Source organism: Mobula hypostoma, chromosome 16, assembly GCF_963921235.1.
Source record: "Mobula hypostoma chromosome 16, sMobHyp1.1, whole genome shotgun sequence".
Lineage (NCBI taxonomy): Eukaryota > Metazoa > Chordata > Chondrichthyes > Myliobatiformes > Myliobatidae > Mobula > Mobula hypostoma.
The window spans coordinates 46,606,855-46,627,226 of record NC_086112.1 but is presented as its reverse complement, the minus strand read 5'-3'; the positions used below and the strand labels follow the sequence as shown (position 1 = coordinate 46,627,226).

The following is a 20,372-nucleotide window of genomic DNA, read 5'->3' as shown; positions in this document are numbered from 1 at the left end:
TTTATTAGGTTAAGGAAATAGCTAATAAAGTGTCCTATTTGTTTCCAATTATTACTTTGTTGGCAGCTTCCAGATCTTGAACTAAGGCTATTTTTCATCGTCCAATATTTTAGTACGCTGCATCCAATCTGAAACTCAAGTGTTAAAGTTAATTGGGTCCTTTGTGCCTAGATTGCAAAGTTTCCAATATAAATTATCTTAATTAGTTCATACCCACGCATGTAAGCCATTAGACATGAAATGCAAGCAGCAACACTGAGAAATGTGGATCTATAGAGGCATGTGGGAGTGCCAGCATGCAAAACAAAAAGTTAACAAAAGTACAGCAATTAAGAACATGAATCATATTTTGGCCTTTATTATAAGGGACTGAAGTATAAGAGAAAGGACATTTTGCTATATCTATACAGTGCTTTGGCTACACTACACCTCAATCACCATGTATTATTTTGGTTTCCCCAGCAAAGAACATTCTCATTTTGAATGTAGGCTGCACTGCTTCCACTTAACAACACACACAAAATACTAGAGGAACTCAGCAGTCCAGGCAACGTCCATGGAAAAGAGCAAATAGTCAATGTTTCGGGCAGAGACTTTTCAGCAGGATCTTGGCCTGAAACCGACTACTTACTCTTTTCCATAGATGCTGCATGGCCTGCTGAGTGCCTCCTGGAATGGGGAGGTTGCCTTATAAAGGAAAGAAGGGCAAGAATTGGCATTTACTCATTGGCATTGAGAACGTTGGTAGATCATCAAATTTTAGGGGGTCTAGAACTAAGCAATCTAATTGCTATACAACAGTGAGTATAGGCGATTATACACTCTTTGGATGCAAACACGAGGAATTCTGCAGATGCTGGAGTTTCAAGCAACACACACCAAAGTTGCTGGTGAACGCAGAAGGCCAGGCAGCATCTCTAGGAAGAGGGACAGTCGACGTTTTGGGCCAAGACCCTTCGTCAGGACTAACTGAAAGAAGAGCTAGAAAGAGATTTGAACATCTTCCTAGAGATGCTGCCTGGCCTGCTGCATTCACCAGCAACTTAGAAAGTAACTGAATATACTCAATATTGAACAATAGATTTCAGGACACTTAGACAATCTAAGGGAATAAGAATAGTGGAACGTCCTTGATTTTACTTAATATTAGAGCAAACTCAAGAGGCCTATAACAATGTTGATGTTTTCAAAAGGTTTTATACTTTGTAAATGTTGAATTTATGTTCTGCGTATTCATTCTCGGGAGATTAATATATAAAAAAAATTGGCAGTGATTCCAGTATTGAACCATAGGCATGGCACTTTATAAATTCCCTCAACTTGAAAGACAACCCTTCACCTTCAGCCAACAATTTTGTCGCTTCTCTAAGGCCAATTGTTGTTAAATGTGAACAGGCTTTAATCGTCAATTCTGATGTTGCAATCTGTTTAAAATAAAACGGGTTAAATGCTTCACGTTCCCTTTGCACACCCCACAGGGAACTTGCCCGGCGTTGTGGGTGCAGCCGCTGGGGCTCGCAGAGCTAACAGAACGAAGGCAGACCGGATTGGTGACGAAATATGGTTTCCTTTGGCAACCATCAGGGCTCAGGAGTTCATACACTGTTGCAATCAAGTGTCAATCAGATGACACTTCCCCCAAACAGGGGCGGGCTCACCACTGATTGACAGGAAGGAGTGTAAAAACAGTTTGACTTTTGGACTTCAACGTTGATGGGGCGATTTTAACCAAATACCTGGCTTTTATCTTTTCCCCCCTGAACTACGACAGATTGTGTTGCATTTTTATCCTATAGGATGAAGTACTATCAATGTTGACCTTGGACGAGTTCCTTGTGTATTATCACCGTTTTCCTCTTTTTTTGAGCTCGTCTGACGGGATTTGAACACAGTCAGTAGCTTTTCTTGAGTTTTGTTTCGGTTTTTTTTCTCTCTCTCTCGAAATTGGGGAATGGCGGATGGAGAGGAGCTTCTTAATGCGGCAGAGTTTATAAAAGGTGGGAAATTATTCTATAGTTTGATATAGTTTTAAATATGTTGGATTGACTTTTCTGCCACCATGAACTCTCTGTAAACTCGACGAAACATTTAAGGTGTGGCGGTTTTAAATTTTAAATGGCCGGGAGTTTGGCAGCAGCCTATCGCAATGCGTCTGAACGACTGCCTACACTCTACTTGGGAGGGGGGGGGGACATGCACTTACAATGGTGGGATCCCTAAGCCATCACGGGAAATTGTATTTATTATATTTTTAATGTTTGTGTTTCAGATCGTCTGTATTTTGCTATTCTGCGACATAAACCCAAAAACACCGCGAACACGCACTATTTTAGCGTTGATGATGAACTTGTGTATGAAAAGTGAGTTAATTTTAGACATCTCACGTTTAATTTTCGGTAAACTTTTGTAAATGTGTCCCACAACCTATTTAGTTACTCCTGCTCGTCTCTAGATTTGTTAGACCAATTCTTGATGACCGCCAAGTCGATGTTTTGTTAAAAGTTTAAATACAAGCGGAAATGTTTTAAAATTACAGTAGTACGTTGAAGATTTCTGTTTCAGTAATGAAATGAACTGTCATTTTTTTAATGCAAGCTGGATTCATGCATCTGGTTAAGCTTAATGGTCATTACATTTTCAAAGTGGTGTGGCCCACCTTGTCCATTGTTAGGATGCAATGAAGTATTTAGTCATAATGCCATCGTGATTTAACACTTTACAGTAGTATAAAGGCTATAAACGTAAAGGGGTTTTTGTTACACTATTCTTACTTTGTGTGTGTGTATATGTATAATGAATAAAGTTCCTTTAGAAATTAATTTAACTATTTACCTGCCTTTTTTTTGAATGTCCGTGTTTGTTTTCTAGTTTCTATGCAGATTTTGGACCTCTGAACATGGCCATGTTGTACAGATACTGCTGCAAGCTAAACAAAAAACTTAAGGTAAATATTTTTCGGTTCAAAAGTGTTTCTAAACAAAATACTAGAAAAGTGGAGAGCTCTTATTTCAGTAAGCTATGCGCCCGGCATTATGGCACGCATTTCAGTTAATTCACAAACTATCAAAAACATTTAGATCCACGAGAAAAATTGCTCATTGAATTAAGGCATTTTCATTTTAAAATGTATACAGATAACTGAACTGTTAGTGGGGACAAGAATGTAAATTGGTTCACAGCAGGAGGCCATTTAAGGGATTTTCTTTGTAACAGTCAAGATACTTGTACTTCAGTGAACAATGTAACATCAATTTATAATAATTAAAAGAAACAACCCTTTTCTCTTCTGCTTCTAACAACACTCAGAATATCGTTGTCTGTAGACCATTGGAGGAACACAGCTCCACTTGTAACATGGGGTTCAACTGGAGTAAAAAGGGGGTTATATTATGGAATATCATGGCATAGATAATTTTCTAGAAACGTAATTCTTCCTTAATCCTGGAGATGCTGTATCCAGATGATTGCGGAACTAGGAAAATAATGTTCAAGTTCAGATTTATTGTCATTCAACCATACGCTGCCAAATGAAACAACATTCTTCCAGATCAAGGTGCACAACACAGTCAGTGGATTCCGGTTAATTTGAACACATTGGGACAGTACATTTTGGCCCAATTAAGTGACTGCCCTAATTAACCGAAGTTTCATGGAAATTGTCGAAAGGAAAAAAAAGACAAACTGCCGTTTAACTGAGTAACATTTAAGTAGTTAAGTGAAGTACAGAACAAACTGGAACACTCCCAATACCACTAGATTATTATAAAGCTGTGTATTAGTTCATAATAGTTATTGACAAAGGTATTCATCTGCTGTGTTCTTTGACTGTTAATGAATAAAATCAGTAGACATCTAGTATAGATAATGCCTTCATACAGTGCTGTTGACGATTGCATCCTCCAAATCTGCATTTTAATTGTAACATTTAGGACGATTGTAGATACTTTCGTAATTCTTAACTTGTTGAAGTAGTAAAATCATTTCAATTTCACTCCCGGCCATTTCTGGCATCTCCAAGCCTGAATGCTTGAAACTGTGGTGAGCCAAACAGTTCCAACTTGTCTTGCTGCTTATTTCTCATCAAATATCAGTGAAAAAAAATCACTGCTTTTTGAACGCAAACACAAGCAACTCATGCCTTTTAAAAAACTGATCATTCTAAGACCATCATCCTCGACCTCGAGGGATAGCTACGACGACGACGTTCTAAGCACAAAGAGGTGTCTAATGGCCGTGCAAATGCACTGGTCCAGTGGTAGTTAGAAACTGTTCGGCAACAGTCTCCTGCACAAATTAAGTGGAATTGTGTCCCAAATAAACAAAGGGAATCCTGTTTATTTTTATTTTGTTCTTTACGAATTGTCCCAAATAAACAGTTGCCCCAATTAACCAATGGTCCAATTAACTGTACATATAACTCACATACACTGCATTACGTGTTACTACCACAAATAAATTAACAAATAATTACATATATTCCAGAAGACTTACATTTAGCCTTGGTTCTTTTTCAACACAAGTTCAAAAATAAACAGTATAATCCTACTCTCACTTCATACATGATCGGACCCGGGTGGTGGCAGGGAGCTCAGTAGTCTCACGGCCTGGGGGAAGAAGCTGTTTCCTATCCTAACAGTCCTTGTCCTGATGCTACAGTACCTCCTGTTTGATGGTAGAGGGTCAAGGAGATTGTGGGGTGGAAGGGAGGGATCCTCGACAATGCAAAGTACAAATTCAAGAGACTTCCTGCAGAGATTTGCAAGATAAATCTTAGCATGAAGTATTCCAGAAACAAAAATTGAATTTTTTTTTTCGTTCTGAGCAGTGGTTATCAAAAAAAAATCTGTGTTTTTTCTGTGGAAATTACATTTCAGCCATAGAGTGTTGGAATGTGGACTTTAATCAACATTTGTGAAGCTGTGATATCTTAGTTCAATGTAAGATAGATTCACTGAACTCCTGTGACATTGTATATGGGGTTCAGGCTCATAATTTTTGAGGTGAGGTGAGTGCCTCAGTAGGATGTGAGGAGGTGATGTGGTAGCTTAGCAGCTAGCACGATGCTTTACAGCACCAGGAGTTCAATTCCCACCGCTGTCCTATGGGGAGTTTGTATGTTCTCCCTGTGACCATGTAGGTTTCCTCCCACATTCGAAAGACATACCGGTGAGAGTTATTAAATGGGCGTGCTAAGTTGGCATCAGAAGCATGGCAACACTTGCGGGCTAGCTTGAGCATATTCTCAGACTGTGCTGGTCCGACACACACACTTTCACTGTATATTTCAATGTACGTATGACAAAGTTAATCTTGAAAAAAAGAGAAGTAAAGGATCTAGCATCTGGTCATGGAGGTGTAAATATCAATCATCCATCTAAAAAAAACTGTCTTCGTTTTATTCTTGTGTTTCCATTGGCAATTTCATTATAAATATTTATAATGAAAACTTGCAAATCCAAATCAGTTCTTCCTGCAATTGTATCTTTTGCAAGTATTGATACTGTAGCGCCCATGATTTGTTGTGTATAATTGTTACAGAAATCATGACGAGCATTTGAATTGTTTCACGCATCAGAGACACAAGATTCTTTGTAGATCAGTCTATTTGAAAATTGATTTGCCAGCTTCATGGGAATGTATTCTTTAGAGTTCAGGAGAATATAGAACATAGAATAGTACAGCACAGTACAGGCCCTTTGGCCCACAATGTCATGCCGACCCTCAAACCCTGCCTCCCATATAAGCCCCCACCTTAGATTCCTCCATATACCTGTCTAGTAGTCTCTTAAACTTCACTAGTGTATCTGCCTCCACCACTGACTCAGGCAGTGCATTCCACGCACCAACCACTCTCTGAGTGAAAAACCTTCCTCTAATATCCCCCTTGAACTTCCCACCCCTTACCTTAAAGCCATGTCCTCTTGTATTGAGCAGTGGTGCCCTGGGGAAGAGGCGCTGGCTATCCACTCTATCTATTCCTCTTATTATCTTGTACACCTCTATCATGTCTCCTCTCATCCTCCTTCTCTCCAAAGAGTAAAGCCCTAGCTCCCTTAATCTCTGATCATAATGCATACTTTCTAAACCAGACAGCATCCTGGTAAATCTCCTCTGTATCCTTTCCAATCCTTCCACATCCTTCCTATAGTGAGGTGACCAGAACTGGACACAGTACTCCAAGTGTGGCCTAACCAGAGTTTTATAGAGCTGCACCATTACATTGCGACTCTTAAACTCTATCCCTCGACTTATGAAAACTAACACCCCATAAGCTTTCTTAACTACCCTATCCACCTGTGAGGCAACTTTCAGGGATCTGTGGACATGTACCCTGAGATCCCTCTGCTCCTCCACACTACCAAGTATCCTGCCATTTACTTTGTACTCTGCCTTGGAGTTTGTCCTTCCAAAGTGTACCACCTCACACTTCTCCAGGTTGAACTCCATCTGCCACTTCTCAGCCCACTTCTGCATCCTATCAATGTCTCTCTGCAATCTTTGACAATCCTCTACACTATCTACAACACCACCAACCTTTGAGTCGTCTGCAAACTTGCCAACCCACCCTTCTACCCCCACATCCAGGTCGTTAATAAAAATCATGAAAAGTAGGGGTCCCAGAACAGATCCTTGTGGGACACCACTAGTCACAATCCTCCAATCTGAATGTACTCCCTCCACCACCACCCTCTGCCTTCCGCAGGCAAGCCAATTCTGAATCCACTTGCCCAAACTTCCCTGGATCCCATGCCTTCTAACTTTCTGAATAAGCCTACCGTGTGGAACCTTGTCAAATGCCTTACTAAAATCCATATAGATCACATCCACTGCACTACCCTCATCTATATGCCTGGTCACCTCCTCAAAGAACTCTTATCAGGCTTGTTAGACACGATCTGCCTTTCACAAAGCCATGCTGACTGTCCCTGATCAGACCATGATTCTCTAAATGCCTATAGATCCTATCTCTAAGAATCTTTTCCAACAGCTTTCCCACCACAGACGTAAGGCTCACTGGTGTATAATTACCCGGACTATCCCTACTACCTTTTTTGAACAAGGGAACAATATTCGCCTTCCTCCAATCCTCCGGTACCATTCCCGTGGACAACGAGGACATAAAGATCCTAGCCAGAGGCTCAGCAATCTCTTCTCTCGCCTCGTGGAGCAGCCTGGGGAATATTCCGTCGGGCCCCGGGGACTTATCTGTCCTAATGTATTTTAACAACTCCAACACCTCCTCTCCCTTAATATCAGCATGCTCCAGAACATCAACCTCACTCATATTGTCCTCACCATCATCAAGTTCCCTCTCATTAGTGAATACCGAAGAGAAGTATTCATTGAGGACCTCACTCATTTCCACAGCCTCCAGAGGAGATCATATTGAAATAAGAGGAGATCTTCCTACACAGCTAGGTGTGGGAAGGATGTTTCCTTTGGCTTAGGAATGCAGTATCTGGTGGCACAGTTTCAGAATAAGGTTTGAAATACACAGTTCGAAATCCCCTCACTCAAGAGAGTGGCGAGTCTTTGGAATTCCCTACTCATAAAGGTTGTGGAAGCTTGATTGTAGTATTAATTCAAAGCAGAGAAAGGAAGTTGTCAGAATAAGGAAGTGGGGAGAGGGGCAGGAGGACAAGCCAGAAGGTGACAGGTGAAACCAGCTGGGTGAGGGAGAGGGCAATGAAGTAAGGAGCTGGGAGGTGATGGGTAGAAAAAGGTAATGGTATGGAGAACAAGGAATCTGATAAGGGAGGAGAGTGGACAGTAGGGAAAAAAGGAAGACGGAGGGGCACTGGGGAGGAGTGATAGGCAGATGAGAAGGAGTAGGAGGCCAGAGTGGGGAATTGAAAAAGCAGGAAAGGGGAGGGGGGAAATATTACCAATAGTTGTAGAAATTGATTTTCATGCCATCAGGTTGAAGGTTACCTAGACTGAATATGAGGTGTTGCCCCTCCAACCTGAGAGTGGCCTCATCGTGGCAGAAGAGGAGGCTGTGGACCAACGTGTCAGAACAGGAATGGGGATAGGAATTAAAATGATTGGCCACTGGGAGATCCTGCTTTTTGTGGGTGGAGTGAAGGTGCTCCAAAAAATGGTCCCCCAATCTATGTGGGGTCTCACCAATGTAGAAGAGGCCACATCGGGAGCACTGGATACAGTAGATGACTCGAACAGATTTGCAGGTGAAGCGTTGCCTGGCCTAGAAGGACTGTTTGGCGCCATAAATGGAGGTGAGGGATAAGTGCTAGGAGAGAGGTGAACGGGCAGGGATGAATAGACAGGGAATCATGGAGAGAGAAATCATGGAAATTGGAAAGTGGTGGGGCAGGGGTTGATGTTAAGTAAAGATGCGTTTGGTGGTAGGGGAGTGGGGCTGACAAGGGGAATAAAGAATCAGCCCTGATTAAATGGCGGAGCAGACTTGATGGGCCAAATGGCCTAATTCTTCTCCTGTCTTATGGTCCCATTGAAGATGGTGGTGGTGCAAAATTAAATGGTGTAAATGGAGCCAGCCAGTGGTGTAGTGGCATCAGCACCCGACTTCGAGGCAGATGGTCCTGAGTTTGAATCTGACCAGGTCCTAACCTGGACAGCAGCAGTATCTGTGCAGAAGAAAGGCCTGGCAATCTACTTCTGTATCTTGCCACAAAAACCCTACGGAGAACTACACTATCCATAGGATCGCCATGAGTCAATGACTCGACAGCACTCAACAACAACAACAACAACAACAACAACAACAACAACAAATGGGAGTAGGGACAGTGATAGAGCATGTGTTACACACACGAAATGCTGGTAGAACTCAGCAGGCCAGGCAGCATCTATGGAGAAAAGTAGTCGATGTTTCGGGCCGAGAGCCTTCGGCAGACCTGCCAGAGGTCTGTACTTTTTTCCATAGATGCTGTGTTCCGTTTTGTTTGTGTTGCTTGGATTTCCAGCATCTGCAGATTCTCTCTTGTTTGTGATAGAGCATGTGTTGTTGCTTTTGCCAGTATGGCATTTTGAGCATATTCAGCAGATCAGGTAGCATCTCTGGAGCAGTAAACAGTTAACATTTCAGTCAGGTGGTCTTTCCTCATCAACCTGAAATGTTAAATAATTTTCTCTCTTCACAGACATTGGATACTCCTAGCATTTACAGCTACTCTATATTTTTGTTTCTGGATTTCCAACACTGGCTGTGTTAGAATTAGTTTTGAATTAATTTAAGCTTTTGCATTCAATTAAATCCTGTTTTTTCTTTCAGTTTTCTTGCACATTGGAAGGTGACAAAATGCATAGCTAAAAATTTAACATTAAAGGGATATAAAAACCAAATAGACAAAACAAGCAACAATTTAAACATAAGGATACAGTATTTACTTTAGCTTCAAATCTAGATCTCAAACCGAGGCTTTTCAATGTTGAGATGTGGAGCTGAAACTGATTCAAAGTGATGATCTGGAATGCTGCCTGTACCTTTCCCTTGTGGTTTACAAGCTGTGATGGTTCTATTTTAAGTTGTTATAAATGTCTGGAATTGTTCAAAATCCATTCACAAATAAGCAATTTTATTGAAAGCTTAAAGGATGTTATATGTCAGTGTAGCTTCAGGTATGCCATCAAGAACAGAAATCCCTGTGCTCACTAGACATCTCCTGGTTTAGGGAAAGTTTCTTACTCTATGCTCCTCACAATTTTGTGTTCAGTGATCATAATGAATGGTGGAGTAGGACACAAAAACCAGACTGCTTTAATCCTGCTGTTTTAAATTGCTTATTGTGAGATGCAGTGTGAGGTATGTTGGCCCAAAGAAAAATGGATCTCTGTCCTGCAATTTAATATGTAATTATCGAATCTGCAATAGTGCTTAGGGTAGGAATGATTTCTATTTTCCTCCCCCAAGATATTTCACTTTGATTCCAAGATGATTTTTTTTTTCTTTTTCATTCACCTTCCAAAAAAATTACTTTAGTGGTGGTACTCTCTGTTTTTTTGATATCGATTCAAGCACCAAGACACTGTGTGGGAGATTACCCTTTGCAAACATTTTGAACTCCTGCCAAATAGTAAATCTAAATTGCTCTAATTATTATAATTTTACCATTGTTCTGAATTAGCATGAATATTGAAATCAACATACAGATGTTTCCAACTGGGGAGAGTGCAGCAGGATAAAGACAAACACTGTCTACATTCCATCAGTTTCCTTTGAAACTAATTGCCTTACATTCTTTACTCTTTGTTAGGAAAGAGTGTTTGAAAAATTAAATGCATTTCCTAATGGCTCTTTGTGAAAAATCTATAAAGGACAGAAGTCTGGCAGCAATGTTATATTGCAGTGGAAGTAAAACAGTTGCTCAGTGCTGACACAAGTGTTATTACTAAAAATGTTATTTTGTGGTGCTTCGGTTTTCACAGAAAATACTCAGGATGCCGACTGACATTCTGAGGAAAAAATGATAATTGTAATAAATTAAATTGTAAAATTCCCTGTAGTTAGGAAATCTAAACATGATTGTCGCATAGCCTGATCATTTTGAGCAGGTTGCATAAGTGATTCAGTCAACATCTCTTTTCAGTGATGTGAGAAAATTAAAGATTAACTTCTGAGTAAATTCTGTGAAGAAATCCTCCGAAGATGCTCCTCCTGTGCACTTAGGCCTGTAGAATCTTGATTTGTAAATCAGGAAGGGTTTTCAAATTGTGTTGAAATGTTATTCTGTCCTTTAATTGTTTGTTTATGTATCAAGCAATTGATTCAAATCATGGGCCAGGATCTTGGCATTAATATCATTAAAGTAACTGATTATTCCTGTAATTTTATATCTTTTTTTTGGAAATGTCTTGGTGATTTCTCTCTCTCTCTGTTGAAGCCATTGTTGCTTTATTAGAATGTCTTCCACAAGTATGAGCAATTGCCCGATATCCAGGTGTCCATTATCTTATTGCTTGTGGATGACAGCTATATCACTACAAGACCTAAAAAGTTGGATGTGTACTTCTTCGTACCAGCATTTGTCTACATATCATTCACTGCATAATAGAGTGATTCTATAACTATATTTCCAAAGTGTGGAATGTTATGTTGCCTTGCAGTTACATATTCATTCCAGTATCCATTAGTAAAGACCATAGTCTCTTTCAATTTGTGAGCTCATTTATACTTCCCTTTGAAATGCTTCACCACCGTAATAAAGTCTGCTCTAGGCAATGCATTTCCCCCATTCATTCTAACAAGTAATCATAATTTTTATAGAACATGGATATTAACCAAGGATCCACAGCATTATTACAGATTTCAGATTACCAGTTCCCTTTGTGTGTTGAAAAGTACTGCCTAAATTCATTGCATGGCCATTGAAAGTGCTAATTCTAAGATTTTGCTGCTTTCCTCTCGAGTCTTTCACCTGAGGGAATCTAATGAATTCCTTTTTTAACCACCACAATTAGATCAAGGAGTACCTTGATCATCCAAACATAATGGCTCCAAGCTTTGTTAATTCAGCCTGTTCTCATATTTTAAACTGTTCAAGACTAAGCAGTCTTTATCGCACATGCTAAAAGGGAAATTTATTTTTCTTGATACATAGTTCTCAAAAAGACTTAAATGCAGTTCTCCAGATAAGGTTTGGATACAGCTTTGTATAAAGAAAGGGCAACATTTATCTTTGAAATTCAGTCTTGGGGGGGGGGGGTGTGAAAAGAAAGGATGTGCTGATTTCAGCTGCCAGTCAGCTTAATGATTTGCCTATGTGGCCACCCAAATCATTTCTTTCTCCATTGTTCCTCACCATTAAAAAATATTCTTCTTTGGCTTAATTGAATATAACTTTATTTACATTTGTTCTTCTGCACTGAATTCAGTTTACCAATTGCCACTTATAAAATCTCTTGTTTTTCTTTTGTAATGTCATCTTACATTTATAATTTTGTGTTGAACTATTTTTGTTAATTTATCCATAAAATATTGCACTTTGATTTGTAAGAAGGCTCTGCAAATATATTGTTTGTGTTACATTTTGAACTGGTATTTCATTAATTCCGAAGTTTTTGTCTGGATTGCATTTATTTTACTATAAGGGTAAAGTTTTGCATGTTATGATGGTTTTGGTTTTCCTGTGGCTGCATTGAAATTAGCTATCAGATTACCAGTGAAGTGGTCTACTTTGCAGCAGCTGGGGGGGGGGGCGGGTGGAGAGGAAAGCTAAGTTTAAAACACAAGCTTCCATCACAAACCTGGAGCTCACCAGTCACCTGTCCTTAAATGCTGTTGTTCCTGCAAAATGCCCTTTGTGGTCTTCCTCTAGGAAGCTGGCACCTGGCTGAATGGTAAAACATAGCACAGAGCAAGGACTGTTTCAAATATTATTAACTTTAATTTATGAAAACAACAATTACCAGAAAATATCTGAACAATTGAATCCTTTAAATGGGGCTCAATTAAATAAATAAATAGACAAACTCTACGTGTGCTTGTGTCCAGCCCACTCCATCCCACTGAATTCAAAGGACCTAGTATAAGACCATAAGATATAGGAGCAGAATTAGACCATTTGGCCCATCGAGCCTGCTCCACCATTTCATCATGGCTGATCCATTTTCTTCTCAACCTCTGCCTTGAATATACCCAGAGACTTGGCCTCCACAACCACCTGTGGTAATGAATTCCACAGACTCAACATTCTCCGGCTGAAGAAGTTCCTCCTCATGTCCATTCTAAAAGGATGTCCCTCTATTCTGAGACTATGTCCTCTGATCTCAGGCTGCGCCCACACGAGACCGGATAAATCCGTGACCGAAGCTTTTTCTCTTCGTTTTGACCCTCTGTCCACACTGAAACAGCGTTTTCCTCCCCCGAAAACGGAGCTTTTCCAGAAACACTCTCAAGAGTGAATAAATCTGAAAACGCCTAATATGCAGCATAGTGTGTACGGGGTAACTGGCTATTTTTAAAACTGCTGTCATGACGTGCCGGAACAAATGGTGGCGACAGCACGGTATTTCATTGTTTTCTTGAACACAACCTCCAACACCACAACAACAATATCTGACAGTAGGTGTGTCACAGCCTAATGTAGCATTGTATGGAAATACAAGATAACACTGATGCAGACACGTTTTATACATTTTACAAGGTGCTTTATTAATGTATTGCTTGTGCAAACATTCAATAGATGCAATTGTCACTTTTGCCCAGTAACTTGTTTTATTGCACATGTTAAACACAGCAAAATAATACACAAAGACATGGCAAAAGTAAAGGCAAACAAATGAGGTAACAACAAATTTCACTTTTGCCCAGTTACAAGCCTTATTGCATTTAGTTGTAGCTGTCGTCCCTTTCATCGGTGAAGAGACTATGGCTGTAGGAAATGTTTCTGGACAAACGCGCACCAAGTCTTTTGTTTGGCAATTTCCTTTTAAGTTTTTCTAGTCTGTAACTGGACAAACGCGCACTAAGTATACCGTTTCCTCTTCGCTTGTTTCTGTGTGTGTTGCGCATGCCCAGTAGGAGGAGATTCGCCCAAATATCCGTTTTAATGTGGACAGAGGTATTTTCAAAAACGCCTAGTGTGGATGCCTGTTGTTTTTACGCGAAACCGGCGTTTTCAAAATTATCTGGTCTAGTGTGGGCGTAGCCTTAGATTTCGCCAGCATTGGAAACCTCCTCCCCAGATCCATTCTATTGAGGCCTACAATGCCAGATTAAATTGGTGTAGGTTTAGGATGCAAGTTTCCAGTCTAAAAGTTTTCTGCTCCTGCAACTGACTCCTGTAAGACTCCAGCAGCAGAATACAATTGTCCTCAGATTGTTGATTAGGTGAGAAGTTGTTTAGATTTCTGCATCTCTGGTAATTATGTGGACCTGCTGACTTTTAATCAGAATGGCTATTTTTAGCAATTGTACTGGAAGAGGATGATAATGACAGCTAAGATCAAGCCAAATCTGATCCCATCCTTGCCTATTGTCCAGTTCATTATTTAATAATTTGAGATGATCAGATATTAATCACATGAAAAAGGCTTTTTTTGTTGTTTTTAGGGTCTTTTCTAACATTTAAAAGTCAAATAAAACTGAAGTACCTAGTTTGCTTAATTAATTTCCACACTTAATGTTCTTTGATAAAGGCAGCAAAATTACCATCAATTGAAGATATAGAGCCTGGGATCACCTAAACATTGAAGATGTACATTAGGATGACGTTCCAATGTTTCCAATTGTGATTTATTGTCACACGTCATTGCAACGAGATGCAGATAAAGCAAAACAATATCCCACTTTCAGAGAACTCTGGGATAGCAGTCTATTTTTCAAAAATTCCAGCTAACTTGACACGATTTCTAAAGTTAATGCAGCAAGTGCTCCTCCAGGCCCACATATAGTGGTTATTATTATAGAGTGATTTCCTGTTTATCTTTGTGGTTGGAGCGTAATTGCTTCATGTGCAGGGAAAAGATCTGTGATATTACTGCACAGCGGCAAGTTTAGATAATGCTTCTATAACCAGTTTTCAGGAAATGGACTAGTTATATGATCACGAATTGAACTCTATAACTAAAACGTAATTATAGAGTGAGCACAGAGAATGTCAGACTATATCCTTCCATGGTTGATGACCGATGACATTAAATATCAACTAAATGTTGATACAACTCAATTTTTGTAATCTGTAGTACCAAATAAAAGGTGGAATATAGTTTAATTGGTTTTGCGCTATATTCTTAGTTTCTGTTCTGGTGCTTGGTTTGGAGAACGATTGCTTGAGAAAGTACACTTTGTACATTGCTGTGTATTTGAGGGAGAGTGATCAAAAGAAGGTTGTCTCTAGTTGATGGATTCTTTTATTGATCTACCACTAAGCTTATGTGAAGGAAGGAATTAAATAGATGTGTAGTATCATAACTGTGGATTGATGCTATTACCTTAAAGCTGATCCTACCATTTAAAATTTGTCAGAAGGGTCTACATTTGTTGACATCAAACTAAGTGGTACCAACAATGTCCACGATGGTAGGCCGGGGTGGGGGCACGGAGGTGTGGCTGTGATTGCATGTAAGTGGAGTACAGGTCACATTAGTTTAACAATGCACATAACAAATTGAGTTAATTAGTAACTTCATTCGAAGGTTAAATCTTAACTGGTGTTTGAACCAGTGATATTGAGAAGTGCAGGACTTGTTTTGATGCCACCCTGTAATGATCCTCAATTTTCCAAAAATAAATGCTAGTTGCATTAAATCTGCCTGTGCCCCAGCTCATCTTCTGTAAGCACTTAGACCAGTCAAAAGTGATTTGTAAATTGGACTATTTTATTTCAAAACTAGTTTAGTTCTTATGTTTGAATGGCAATAGATATTTGGAATGGATTCATAATAAAAATTGATGGCTGAATGCCCACTGTCAGCTTTCTCTGGATTTCTGTGTCCGCTTTTGGTCAGCATAGATTCACTAAATTGATAAAGTAGTAGGTTAATTGTCCACTGTTGTCTCTAGTGTGCAGGTAGAATATTGGGTGGGGGGACTTGATGGGAATGTAATGAGGATAAAATGGGATCAGTGGAGGATTAAAACCAAGTGAGAGATTGATGGCTGATCTGTGTTCAGTGTGGTGACTGGCCTGTTTGCATGTGTATGACTGTATGATTGTGGAGATAAGGATATTGTTCTCTGTAAAATGTTTGAATAAGGTTAGCTGATACTGATGGGAATTAATGAGATGATCTCCTTGAGATATCAACATCTAAACTGTATTGTAAAAGCAGAAGCTGTTTACCTAACTGGAGAGTTTGTCTAGGGACCAAGTCACAAGGGAAGAGTCAGTTATTTAGAACCGAGATGGGAGGGATTTCTTCATGCAGAGCTGTAAATTGTTGAAATTCTCTAACTCCTGGATCGGTGAAAGCTTACTCATTGAATCTTTGTGGCTGAGATCAAGAGATTTTAAGGTACTAAGATAAGTATAGAATAAGGGGAATGTATGGGAAATGAGCTAGGAATTGGCAATGAACTGAAGCACATGGCTGATTGGTTCTATTTCTTATGTAATTGGTCATGAGAATTTATGATAAATTGTTATTTTGCCACTGTGTTATCACAATGTTTTCCATGTACCCCAAAACTTACCTTGGTAACTGAAATTTATGTCCAAATTAAGAGTTTTAAACTTTTTAAAAGGTGGTATATTCTACAATAGCATTAAATATAGACATTCTATGTATCTTGGATATTTGTTAAGTTTAAAAAAATCAAACACACAGAAGTAGTGATGGATGAAAGCATGATGAAGTGGGAATGGAAAGGAAGATATATTTGTGCTGGCATCCCCTGTTTCACTTCCAGTTCCCAGCAATTGATGTTAGCTTTCATAAGCTTTCCACCTCCCATTGTATTCCGTAAAAAAATGGTAACTGAAGCAAGAACATGATGGGGGGGGGGTAAGGAGCGGAAGACGTAGGAACAGGAGTAGAGTGGTCAGTTTGCATGTGCAAGAGGGAGATCACGTTAGGAAGTGCTGTAACTTACCAACACAAGCAACTTCTGGTTTATTCAACTTCCCATTTATTCAATGTGTCTTTATCTCCATGATCATTGCCAATTCCTATTTACATTAGAAACTCACATGTGTTACTTTGTAGAAACATAAGGTTCTCTCAGGTCATGCTTAGCACCACTGGTGGGGTGGGAGAGCACTGATGGGACTAAGGAAAGGTTTACATGAGTTTCTAATTTAAACCTAGACGTGAAAGTTTATGTAAAGAAATTGAGAAACTGTTTGACATTAAACTAAGAATTCAAGTATTTGCTCTGATCAAATTTCATTTACTTTTGATGATTGGCACTGGCTTGCTTCCTTACCATCCACTACATGCATGTGAGCCATCAAGCTCCCATGTACACTAAAGCTATTTTCCATTGTTCTCATCTCCTTTTCCTGTCAGGGAGATATACAAATGCCAATTTAAAGTGCTCCTACCATCTAGCATGTGGCATGTGGAAGGAAGCCAGAGGTCCAAAGGGAAACCTGGGGCACAGGGAGATTATGTAAATACACAGAGACAGAATCTGATGGCAAGATCCTTGGAATTGTGAGGCACCATCACCTGTTGCTGGGGTATTGTAGCACGCAGAAGATTAAAGCGTTTTAGTCAAGCTTTTAATAAAATTACTAAGTACATCAACAGGAAGCAAACATACTCCTAATATTTTCTCGTTGGAGATTATGACCATGCATAATAATTCACTTTGTGTTTTTTGTGTTTATAGTCTTTTACCTTGGGAAGGAAAAAAATTGTTCACTACACAGGAAGTGATCAGAAGAAACAGGCAAATTCAGCAGTCCTCATTGGGTCCTTTTCAGTAAGTGTTTTGATTTCTCTAAAATGGATGATCAGATAATTTGTGGAATGCTTGTGTTAGATATTCTGTGCCTTGCAAAGTTAATTAAAATATGATAGTTGTATTCAGGCAGATAAAATAAGCGTGTTTTAAGGGTAATCGCTTATTCAGCCTAAAGATATATGCGTATAACTGGTTGTTCTGATGTGAATGAGGGATGAATGCTAATAAGTGTCGAGTTGTGTGTTTTCCAATAGAAAGGAATAATTCTTCTGAAGAAGAATGGAATGTTTGTTGAACTAGTCTCTGATTATAATCATAGAGGGAAAAAAAAACCATTATTGCCAGCATTCAATGGAATAGTCTGCATTTTTACCTAACAAACTAATTCTTTATTTTCTGCATCATGTAATCCGAGGTCTTTGGGTACTGAACTTTAGTAGGCTATTGAATGAGTACCAGTGGCATTTCTGAACAAACATGAGTTGTTTTGGTGTACTTGCTTAAGTTACCCACATCTGAACGATTAATTTCGTGATGACATTTACATCCTAGCATATTCTGTGATGTTATCCTGACACTAATATAAATCTTTTAAAGATGTATTTTAAATTATTTTCACTTAATCAAAAATAAGATTAGAAGACCAGTAACCAAGAGGTTTAAATGCCCATGGTTGAGTTTTAGCCTCGAGAGCTTGATAAATCGTCCTGCTCCTTCATCCTCTTCCATCTAATGATTTTTATTTTCTGGGCTTTGAGCTCCAAGTATAAGACCATAAGATATAGGAGCAGAAGTAGGCCATTCAGCCCATCGAGTCTATTCTGCCATTCAAACATGGGCTGATCCAATTCCTCCAGTCACCCCCTCTCTCCTGTCTCCTCCCCATATCTTTTGATGCCTTGGCTAATCAAGAACCTATCTATCTCTGCTTTAAATACACCCAATGACTTGGCCTCCACAGCCCCTCGTGGTAATAAATTCCACAGATTTACCACCCTCTGACTAAAGTAATTTCCCTGCATCTCTGTTCTAAATGGACATCTTTCAATCCTGAAGCCATGCCCTCCTGTCCTAGACTCCCCTAACATGGGAAATAACTGCCATATCTAATCTGTTCAGGCCTTTTAACATCTGGAACGTTTCTATGAGATCCCCCTTCATTCTCCTGAACTCCAGGGAATACAACCCAAGAGACGCCAGATGTTCCTCATAGAGTAAAACCCGCTCATTCCTGGATTTTTTTCCCCCTGTAATCATTCTCGTATAGAGATACTATAGAGCTTTCAATGAACTACGTGTGCTCTACTTGTCTGAATTAGGACTTCTGGAGGGAAATATGATGCTGAGGAATATGTAATACTGTCATAATTCCAAACAATTTGTTTTCATTAATGACCTTCGTGGATATTGTTAGAATATAACAAGTAAACCATGAAAGAGCAGGGTGAGAACCAACATTGTTTTTCTTTATCCCACTTGCACACCCTTGCAATGACCCATCTTCTCACTCCAAACTTAGAGCACATTGGAGCTTGTGGTTTGAATTTCAATAGAAATCATGTTCTGGTATGTTGTTGTCTATCATTTCCAACAGTGATGTCAAAACCTGTGCGGGAGGAGTTTTAAAGCTGTTACACTGGGCAGTTCATTCTGTCAGCCTCAAAAATCTTGGTCTAATGGTACAAAAAATCGTCATGACTGGAGACTTCCTCGGCTGCAGTGGACAGCCATGACGCCTTCTATGCCTTGCTATGTCCTTGCAACACCACCTTCTTGGCCATTGGGTCTTGTTGCTGATCTCATTCGCCCCATCTGTTGGAACTGGTTTCACATGCTGGGCTACGTTAATGGGCGTGTTAAAAACAATGATTGTATATTTTTCTGAAAAAAGATGATAAGAGAAAAAGAGATAGAACAAACTTAAAGATACATATGGCATGGAAAGGCATATTAATCAAACTTAATGATAGGAAATAGAACTGCTGCTTTGTTCAGCTGAAAGAGATTAAAAAGGGACCTTTGCAATTTGTGTGGTCACAGTTTTTAATGGAAATATTGTTTCATTATTTAGCCATTCTGTTCATAGTTTCTCATTTTGATAGAAAAACTAGCATTGTCAAAAAAGCCCAGCCTCTATGATAACAAAAGTACTGCCTTAATTCCTAATCTAGTAGTAACCCATTTTAAATTTAGAACAGAGCCTATTGAAATAATTCTCTTTGCAATTAATGGTTTAAACTGACCCTCAAAATTTTTGCATACAATTTGGGTAAAATTGTATTTATTTACTTTATTTAAACAACAGTGCCACGATGCCAGTGCTTTAGTCCACCAGAGCCAGGCCTGTAGTCAGGGGGAAATGGAAAATGATGGCTAAAGCTCCTGCTTTTAGTTTCCCTCTGCTCAACAAAGACTAGTACACGTTAGGATGACATGCTTAGAAACCACTATGCAAACTCCTTGAGTGCTGAAGGAAAGTCTGTATTCCCAATTGTCAAATAAACTAGAGTTTAGTCAATATTTAATACCAAGACTTTCATATCCTTTTTCAGTAGCAATTTCCTCTATTACTTCTTCCAAGTCTCGGACATTTGAGTTAAATGCTTTTCACTGTCAAGTTCTTTAGTGTTCTAAGTTCACTATGTTAAATTAGTTAATAATTCTTTATATTCCTATGTCATGTATAGGAATGTAAGTTACAATTTTTGCTTGTATTACATGTAAAAATTTGACAACTTTTCTATTGTTTCCTCAACTGGCTCTCTTCTCTTAGCTGAGTTTAAATAACGTGCAATGAGCCATATCTAACTATTGAGCTTTAGTGCCTGAGATGGGCAGGGAAAATATTAAAGGCAGACAGTTTGGTTCTTATCTAAATTTTCAATGTAAACTCTGAGTCCCATTATAATTTCTCTGCTGGCATTTGTGTTGAGTTCATTACAAACGTAATTTGGCATGGAACACCAAAATTATTCCAAGACCCTTTTTATTCTCTATTGTCTAACACCATTCTATTGTTCATAATTATAATATCCATACA

The 20,372-nt window shown here is 39.2% G+C and overlaps 1 protein-coding gene across 3 annotated transcripts in view; it reads left to right on the top strand.

The window, feature by feature from the left end:
- The window catches only part of LOC134357377 (dual specificity protein phosphatase CDC14A-like), a 104,107-nt gene that overhangs the window by 18,684 nt on the left and 65,051 nt on the right, over positions 1-20,372 (top strand). For 2 of the 3 annotated variants that reach the window (XR_010020610.1, XM_063068874.1), the window contains exons 2-4: positions 2,270-2,360; positions 2,869-2,944; positions 17,258-17,350. Coding sequence is in view for 2 of the 3 variants with exons in the window: in XM_063068874.1 (XP_062924944.1) it covers positions 2,270-2,360; positions 2,869-2,944; positions 17,258-17,350 (260 nt within the window). In the remaining variant the exon portion in view is untranslated. Of the gene's footprint in view, positions 1-1,674; positions 1,998-2,269; positions 2,361-2,868; positions 2,945-17,257; positions 17,351-20,372 lie in introns of those variants that run through there. The other variant, XM_063068875.1, reaches the window with a different exon arrangement.